Here is a 9808-nt window from a genome sequence, read left to right as displayed (position 1 = left end):
GCCTGTGCTCCGCAGCGGGAGAGGCCACAGCAGTGAGAGGCCCGCATAACGCAAAAAAAAAAAAAAAAAAAAAAAGACTCTGGCTAAGTGAGCCACAGTAAGCCACAAGCAAGAAAGTCAGAAGGAGGTCGTGCTTTCAGGGATAGGGTGGTGACTATAGGTGAATCCACCATGCCCTAGCCACGTTTGTGTGTGCGCATTTTGGGCAGAAAAGTCAAGGGTGTAAAGGAATGAGAGCAGATATAACATCCAAAGGTCCAAGCAAATCGGCTGAGGACACCCCTTTAGATAACAAAACACGGGAAAGGAGAAAGCCCTTCCCTAAAAGCATGAAAAAGGCAAGCATGAACACCTAGGAGTGAAATACCAGGGTGTACAGTCTGCAGCCATAGAATCCAGGGGAGCTTCAGCAGAGAAGAGCCCTGGGTAAGGGCTGGGGAGTAGGCCAAGGACCCTCTAAGAGCTGCCTAGGGAGGTGGGAGGGGGTGTCAGCAGTCAGGGACAAAAAGACCTGGTCATCGGCCAGAGGAGGGTGATGCTAGCAGGCTGCCGCTTCCTGGCAGTCATGTATGCCAGACACTGTGCTAAAAGCTCCACACACATTAACTCTTTCACTCCTAACTAGCCCTGTGAGTTAGTTAGTGCCCTTATTATCCCATTTTATAGATGGCAACACTGAAGCATGGAGAGGCTCTTAGCGAGTAAGGGCAGAGCCAGACTTTGAACCCAGGGGACCTGGCTCCTGAATTATGTTCTTAACCCGGAGCCAGGAGCTCAGCCCAGAGGAGATGCAGCGGGGCTGGTGGGGAGGAGGGCTAGCACACGACCCAGGGTTCAGGAGTTGGGGGCGGGGCCTCAGAAGGCTCCTTCAGATCCTGCAGTCACCTGGAGGGGCTCATAAAACCTGGCACTTTCAACTGCAACCTCCTTTCGCCTGGGGACATTGATTAGAAGAATTTTGTTGCAATCCTAACTGTTCAACTACGTGAAGGGGCAGCTTCCACCAGCCAATGTTCCTGCTGCTCCAGATGTTCCAGCAAAGGCTGGACACCAGCTCATGGGAAGTGTCAGGAAGGGATTTTTGTAATCCCTTAGTGTATTTGCAAAATCAGGCAGGAATGATTTGAGGCTGTTTACTGTTTTGTTAGTCTTCATTTCCTTCCTCTCTTCACCTCCAAACGCAGGCTCCAACCTAATTCAACAATCCTACCTAGTCGGTGAACTTCCAAGCCATAATTATTTTCATCCTCACACAAACCTGCTCTTACTGTCATTACTTGGAGCCACTGAACCCTCAAGCATGCCGGCAAACACCACAATGAAGACTCCCTTCTCCCAGGGGCCCTGCAAGCCTTCCTTAGCTATAGCTGTGAAGTATTTTGAGAAACTTGAATTAAAGTGCTAGAGAAAGCACAACACACATTTATTGCTCATCTTGGAAAGACAACAGCAATAAGCTTCCAAAACTCTGTTTGATTAACATAATCTGGGGGTAATGAATATGGATATTGTCAATAGTCACTTAGAAGCATGTTCTTTTGTACATTTTGTTCTCTCCAGTAAATTTCCAACCAAGAAAGGAAATGCCCCAAGCCCCTGTTTGCATCAATAAAGCAAGCACTCAGAGGAATTCCATGGAGGGAATGGAGCCAGGAAGGAATTCTACCACCTTCAACCTTTACTCTAGTTGATTCTCTATGTTTTCAGCAGAATTTCCAATTATCTACCAAATTGAAACTGTCACGTCCCTAACCAGCCTGGTTCTTTTCTCAGTGTCTCTGTGACAGTCTCTGATGAAGGGCTGATCAGGACAAATATCCCAAAGGGTATCTCCAGATCCACAATCACCGCCTGCAGAAGACTGCTGCTGAAAGGCCCAGTTACCTACCCAGGAAGAGAAACAGGAAGCACCTGTCAGCCTTGGGACCCCACGTGGAAAATGGCAATGGGTCAGTCAGGGTTCTCCAAAGAGAACCAATAGGATTTATACAGATACATATGAGGGGATTTCTTACATGAGGAATTGGCTCACATGTCACGGAGGCTAAGAAGTCCCATGATCAGCTGTCTACAACCTGGAGAACCAGGAAAGCTGGTGGTATCATTCAGTCTGAGGCGGAAGGCCTGAAAATCGGGAGGGGCAGGTGGTGTGTGTCCCGGTTTGAGTCTGAAAGCTCAAGAACCTGGAGCACCAGCACCCGAGGAGAGGAGAAGATGGGTATCTCAGCTCAAACAGAACCAGTGAATTCACTCTTGCTCTGCCTTTTTGTTCTATTCAGGCCCTCAACGGATCAGATGATGCCCACCCATGCTGATGAGGGGATCTTCTCTACTCAGTCCACCGATTCAGATGCTAATCTCTTCCAGAGACCCTCTCACAGACACACCCAGAAATAATGTTTTACCAGCTATTTGGCATCACTTAGCCCAGTCAGGTTGACAAGTAAAATTAACCATCCCAGGCAGTATCTGGTTTTCTACACCAGCACTTTAGTCATTACTCACAGGGCAGTGGACCCTAACCCTGCTGTGCTAGAATCACCTGGGGAGCTCTAAGGATCTAAGGAATCCCTATATCTAGGCCACACCTCAGACCAATTAAATTGGGATTTCTGGGGCTGAGGCCAGGCACCATTGTTCCTGAAAGATCCCCAGGTAATTCCCCTGTGCAGCCAAGTTGGAGAACCATGGCTGCCCTCAGCAGCAGGTCCACACCTCACTCCCCTCTGTACTGATACATCTGTCCTGGCACTGACTCATCACTGGGCATGAGTCTTCAGTTAACTGCGCAGCAGCTACAATGAGCTTTTAAAAATGTAAATCATATCATGTTGCCCACCTGAAAAAAACCCTCCCATGGCTTCTCATGGCTCTTAGAGTAAACACAAACCCCTTGTCTTGGCTTGAGAGACCCTCAGCAGTCTGACCCTGTGCCCCTCAGGCAGGAAAGCCAGGAATAACAGCTTGGCAAGTGGAGCCAAGGCCCAGCTCTGCCCTTATGGGCTCCATGACTTTGGAGAAGTTACTGGACCTCCCCGGCCTTCTCTGCCTCACCTGTAAATGCAGATTTAACTAGTTGACACGTGTAAAGCTCTCACGTGGTACCTGAACCCTCCTCATCACACTGTCCCAGTGTCACTCAGTTCCCAGAGCAGGCCACCCCGTCTCCCCTCTGGCCCAGCTCTGCAAGACACTCTCCCCTGACACCTGGCATGACTGGCTGCTTCCCGTCACTCAGGAGCCAATGCTGTGACCACAGAGACCCTCTCGCCCCTTCATCACCCTGGTTTGACTTCCTTTATAGCCTGTATTCATTTGCTAGGGCTGCTATAACAAAGTATCACAAACTGCAAGGCTTAAATAACAGAAATTTATTATCTCACAGTTCTGGAGGCTGGAAGTCTGAGATCAAGGTGTCAGCAGGGTTGGTTCCTTCTGAGGGCTGTGTGGAAGGATCTGTTCCAGGGCTCTTTCCTAGCTTCTGGTGGTTTGCTGGCAATCCTTATGTTCCCTAGCTTGCAGATGCATCACCCTGATCTCTGCCTTCATCTTCACAGCTCCTTCTCCCTGTGAGTGTGGCTCTGTGTCCAAATTTCCTTTCTATAAGGACACCAGTTGTATTGGGTTAGGGCCCCATCCTACTGCAATGTGACTTCATCTTAATTAATTATTCAGTATATCTGCAATGACTCTATTTCCAAATAAGGTCACGTTCTGAGGTACTGAGGATTAGAGCTTCAACATATAAATTTGGGGGGGACACTACAACATATCTACAAAGCTTTTAGAAGTGGACAAGTGTTACATTAAGTGCTAAGTATTATTAATTAATAATATGGGTAGATTACACAGGCTGGAACTTGCTGTAAATGTAAATGTCCTAGGCTTATCAGCACAGTACTTGGAATCAATGTTCCAGATGTACTTTAAAAATTCTTTATAGAATTTTATGAAGCTTCTGGCTTCCAAAGAAAGTAACTTCATATAATCTGGGCATTTTCTAACTTGACAAAACTTTAGAAATCATCTAGTACAATAATTCTCAAGTCTATCAGACCCAGCACCTCTTTTTTGTAATACATGTTTTGACACACCCCTCTTTAATATCCTAAAGCAAAATTCATGGGTAACCTGCCTGTATATAACATATTTCAGTATTTAAACACTCAGGCAAGTACAGCTGTCATCATGAGATGCTTGCACTATATGAAAACGTACTGTAAACATGCCAGTTTCAAATGGCAGGCTGTTACAGGTGTGCTGAATGGGTGACGCAGCACCATGGGTTGCAATGAAAGGGTGTCTTGGTTTTCTAAAACAGTGATGAACTACACTTAAGTTCAAAACTAAAGAATTTACAATCTTCCTTCAATTTATTCTATAATTGCCTTCCTGGAAAAGTCAAGGTACTTGTCTATTAAAACCATACAAAATAATCTCATGTGCTTATACGTAAAACAGTTAGGTTTTAGGTTCAGATCATCATAACCAGAATTTTCACCTACAAGAATGTCCAGGGCTTCCCTGGTGGCACAGTGGTTAAGAATCTGCCTGCCAATGCAGGGGACACGGGTTTGATCCCTGGTCCGGGAAGATCCCACATGCCGCGGAGCAACTAAGCCCGTGCGCCACAACTACTGAAGCCTGCATGCCTAGAGCCCGTGCTCCGCAACAAGAGAAGCCACTGCAATAAGAAGCCCATGCACCGCAACGAAGAGTAGCCCCCACTCACCACAACCAGAGAAAAGCCTGCGTGCAGCAACGAAGACCCAACGCAGCCAAAAATAAAATAAATTAATTAAAAAAAAAAAAAGAATGTCCGATATCTGAAAATGGTAAGACACCATCCCACACGTTTAACATCTCTGGGGCCCACCAACCAAATGCCATGAACATTCCCCCTACCACAACCTCTGAGAGCAAAAAATTTCTCAAAACATTTTCATTTCATTTGAGAACAAAGTTCAAAGACAATCCCATGGGGTGGCACTGCCCCTCTTGAGTCAGAGATCTAATTTTACATCCTTATATAAAAAATGAGGGGCTTCCCTGGTGGCACAGTGGTTGAGAGTCCGCCTGCCGATGCAGGGGACACGGGTTCGTGCCCCGGTCCGGGAAGATCCCACATGCCGCGGAGCGTCTGGGACCGTGAGCCATGACCGCTGAGCCTGCGCGTCCGGAGCCTGCGCTCTGCAACGGGAGAGGCCACGGCAGTGAGAGGCCCGCGTACCGCAAAAAAAAAAAAAATGAGGATTTGTGTCCCCAGAGATTATGGCCAAGAATCACAGACCAAGTCTTGGCAGAGCCAGGTAAGAAGCACTTAGAGTTTGACAGAAGAGCATTTTCCACAGGCCAGGCATTGTCTTAAGCTCTTTTTAGACAAACACTAATTTAATTCTCACATCGACACAAGGCAGGAGGCTTGATTATCACCACTATGCAGTAGAAACTGAAGCACAGAGACATGAAGTAACATTCCTAAGGTCCCAGAACCGTAAGTAGCAGAACCCTGACTCAGACCACCCTCTTCATAACAACTATGCCACACAGTGCAAACTACGGACTGTCATTTAGGACTGGAGGCAAGACAAACGGGGAAATGCAACCCTCCTGCATTATAAATACACAGGTTAGATCAGTTCTACCAGTTCAGTACACTGACCTCCATCCATGCCTTCAAGCCATGGTTTGTTTCCCACTTGGTCTCATCTTCCTTTTTCTTGTGTTTTTCCTGCAGACATTCATTCCCAGGAGAAGGCTGCCCTGGGGCCCTCTCGACCTTTCCTAAAAGGGAGATCCCTGGTCACTAGATGAGTTCCAGAAGCATCCACTAAGGCTTCTGCAGCCCTCTGCCATCAGTTGACCTTCACCACAACCCGTCTCGCTCAGGATGAGTGGCTTCCTCGCCTCCCTGGACCCCCGGCGAGTGCAGTGGGGGGCTGCCTGGTACGCCATGCACTCCAGGATCCTGCGCACCAAACCGGTGGAGTCCATGCTGGAGGGAACCGGGGCCACCACAGCACATGGCACCAAGCTAGCCCAGGTGCTCACCACCGTGGACCTCATCTCGCTCGGAGTTGGCAGCTGCGTGGGCACTGGAATGTACGTGGTGTCTGGCCTGGTGGCCAAGGAAATGGCAGGGCCCGGCGTCATCGTGTCCTTCATCATTGCAGCCGTTGCATCCATATTGTCAGGTAAGCGTCTCGTGCAGGCGCAGGCCTGTGGAGAGCGTGCCTGCAGGCCTGTTACTGTTCGTCCCACTTTCCTAGAGTATTTAGTGGTGAGATGAGCAAAGTGGTCATCATGCTCCCTTTTTGCCTCGACTACCAGGCAGTTCAGCGCTAGGTTTTGGCTCATTGTAGCAGCTTCCTTTTTCTTTGGTTTTTCGATCCAAATAAATATTCTGGTGCCTAGCCATTGCCCAACTTCTCATTCCCTGTCATGTCCTAATGGCTCTATTTTTATTCTGTCTCCCTTTCATGAGAAGATAGGTCAGTCCTTTTGTGGGGGGGGGGTGGATATAGCCAGGATATAAATAATAAATAATGGATAGGCAGAGTAGCAAAATGACAAGTCAGTAAATCTGGTATGACTGGGATTTGATGAGCCTCAAACTGGCATTGTGATCTCCAAGCAGGAGGAAACCAAGTTAGGAAATAAAGCCATCGTGAGAATTACAAAGCGCCATCTGCCACAGCACTTCAACAGACTGATAATCTGCAGAGGTAGCTCAGCTAGCGCCTTCTCTCTCCTTGAGAAAGAATCATAAAACTCGTTTGTTTGTTTTTTTTTAATGAAGTACCAGGACTTACGTGTTGATAGTTTGTGAAATAGCTCTATTTCCTTTTCCTCTTCCCTCCTCTTCTCTTGAGTTGGAATCCACAGTATCTTCCCAGATGCTGGGGATGGGTCAATGGCCACCTTGAAAAAGAAAGCAAAGGAAAACTTCCTGCTTCTTGATGGTTATACTGCAACAGCATGAGGCTTTGCTGGGTTTGGGATTGGCAGATCACGTGGGTCAACTCATGTCTTGGCAGTGAATGTTGTGGCTTCTTCAAATGTTTCTGGAGAAGTAAAGATGCTAACTTAACATTGGGAGTTCTGTGTACTAAGGCACACCATCACAAGAAGAGTTCTACATCAGTATCGTACATCCAGACTAAAGAGCCTTCATCCATGTGGGATGCACAGACTAGGGATACGCAACCAGAAAGTGCACTGGTTTATATCTGACATCATTTTAATGTGATGAGGGAAATATTTCCAGAACCGATTTTATTTATCCCCTGTCATGACTTATATCCTTGTTGGTCTTACCACTATCTTTCTCTGAAGTCATTCTCTAATATGCATGAATATCCTAATAATTGAGATTCCTGCAGAATAGAGGATTTTTTCCGTATAGATGAAAATAAATTATTCACATGAATAAATTCGGTGGATGCTTGAAATTCTATTAATATTAACCTGATTGCAATCATTTTCAAACTTGTTTGGCAAGGAAATTATTTGGGGGAAGGTGCCAGATTCTTACGCACCATAAATTTATAGATCTAAAAATGTTAGCACACAGAACAGAAGAGCAGGGGAAGACAAAAGGCAGGCATGTAACCAGGGAGTCCTCCAGAGGGCACAGGGCAGACGGTTCAGAGTCCTGCCTGGTCAATGCAGACCGTACAGGCTCCTCTAGATCCCATCCTATTAAGGCCCAGTCCCCCAAACCATGACAATTCCCACAAATGAATCACCCACATCTTATCCGTCAAGGTGCTTCATTACATTTAGAAATTAGAACAAGGCCCAGCCACATTCTGGGAGCCTGTCCCCCTGACATCGTGCTCATGGGCGCTGTGTAACCTAGACTGGGGCTATGGAGGGAGTATCTACACCACAGAAATGTGCAAATGCTACAAATCAGAGTTTGTTTGTTTGTTTGCTGTTTGTTTTCAGAGAGTGAGTTGTTAAACATTTACCAGCACATCACTGAACCAGCTCCACCGAAGGCCCTGGTACTGGCCAGTAATTGGTGCCTTCACCACGGCACCAGGCACCAAAAGAAAGCCCTGCTTCTGTCCCAGTAGGGATGCCCCACTCTGCACATGGCTTCATCCATAACACTTCTCTACACCTTGTAACTGACATCTCCCAGCTGAGGCCAGCCAGAATCCTCCTAGAGCCCCCAGCCAGGGACAGGACCAAAATAACTGTGCCAAAGTTAGCATTTTTATATCAGGTTTCTTCAACCAGGCCTCTCACTCTATGCTCCTTTGTCATTAAACCAAGGAAAGTCTCCCTCCACCCTCTTCTTTCCACTCCCACACCATCATCTCCGTATAGCTTCTCTCTGGACCCAACTTCCTACTGCTTCTCCATATCTGCATCTATCTCCAGCAATAACTGCTGCTTGGTTGCAAGAGTAGAATAAAGAAAAAGTTGGGATTGACTAGATTTAGCTTTTCCCAGGCAGAGAGAGAGGGGGGAAAAAGCAATGGGGCTAGGAATGCTAGAAAAGGAAGAAGAAATACTGCTGGACCACACAACTTAGGTTGGATGAGAAGGGAAGTGAGAACATGAAGGTAGTGGTAATTTATGAGAAGTGGTAGGATTGATGAAGACTGGTGTTCTCAATGAGGTCAGGAAATCACTGAAGTAAAAACACCGAGAAAGTGAACTAGAAGATAGAAGTGAAGTTGCAGAGTAGGATGCTTGAAATTAAGATTTCAGAGTGGCAAAGTAATCAGTAACGGTAAGTTTAGACTTGGAACCTGGCTCAGCCACTGACTAGCTGTGAGACCCTGAGCAAGTTCCATAACTTCTCTGAGCCTCAGTTTCTCCACCCTGAAAATGGTGACAATAATACCTACTTCATAGAGCTGCTGTAAAGACTAAATGAGGTATCTGTAAAATGCCCATACAACACCTGGCACGGAGCACCTATTAAGTGGTTATTATTACTTTGTGCCAAACCCTATATTAGGAGCTTGCCATACATCATCACATTTAAAACTCATAATATCTCTTCAAAGTAGGTTTTATTCTCTCCAGTTTTACATATGAGGAAACTGAAGTTTAAATAACAGAAACTAGATTTGAATTTATTACACCAGCAATATATCTCAACCCTGACTATGAATTTACTTGGGGAATTTGCTTCTGAATAATGGATTGGGGGAGGGAGGCTCAGCTTTACTGAGTTATAAGTACATACAGTAAAGTTGACCCTTTTAAATATACAATTCTATGAGTTTTGACCAATACATACAATTGTGTAACCTCCACTACAATCAAGATACAGAAGAGTTCCATCACCCCCCAAATAATTCCTTGATGTTACCTCTTTGTGATTTTCCCCTCCTGCCACCCCCAGCCCCTGGCAACCAGAGACGTTTTCTGTCTCTATATTTTCGCCTTTTCCAGAATGTTATATAAATGGACTCATTCAGTATGTAACCTTTTGAGTTTAGTTTCTTTCACTTAGTATGATGCATCTAAGATTCATTCGTGTTGTGTGTTATCAGTGAGACGTTACACTTTATTTCTGAGTAGTATCCCACTATATGGATATTCCACAGTTTGTTTTTTTCTTCTTTTTAATTTATTTTATTTTTTATTTTTATTTTTTGGCTCTGTTGGGTCTTCGTTGCTGCGCACAGGCTTTTTCTAGTTGCGGTGAGCGGCGGCTACTCTTCGTTGCAGTGCGCGGGCTTCTCATTGCAGTGGCTTCTCTTGTTGCAGAGCAAGGGCTCTAGGCATGCGGGCTTCAGTAGTTGTGGCACGCGGGCTCAGTAGTTGTGGCTGGCGGGCTCTA

The 9808-nt window shown here is 46.2% G+C and overlaps 1 protein-coding gene across 1 annotated transcript in view; it reads left to right on the top strand.

The window, feature by feature from the left end:
• Positions 1-9808, top strand: part of SLC7A14 (solute carrier family 7 member 14) — a 117310-nt gene that overhangs the window by 45041 nt on the left and 62461 nt on the right. Inside the window, exon 2 of the mRNA XM_007100802.3 lies at positions 5738-6194. Within this exon, the coding sequence (XP_007100864.1) occupies positions 5891-6194 (304 nt within the window). The 5' untranslated portion in view covers positions 5738-5890. The remainder of the gene's footprint in view (positions 1-5737; positions 6195-9808) is intronic.

The sequence above is a fragment of the Physeter macrocephalus genome, chromosome 1, assembly GCF_002837175.3.
Source record: "Physeter macrocephalus isolate SW-GA chromosome 1, ASM283717v5, whole genome shotgun sequence".
Lineage (NCBI taxonomy): Eukaryota > Metazoa > Chordata > Mammalia > Artiodactyla > Physeteridae > Physeter > Physeter macrocephalus.
This window is presented reverse-complemented; position numbering and strand designations above follow the sequence as displayed.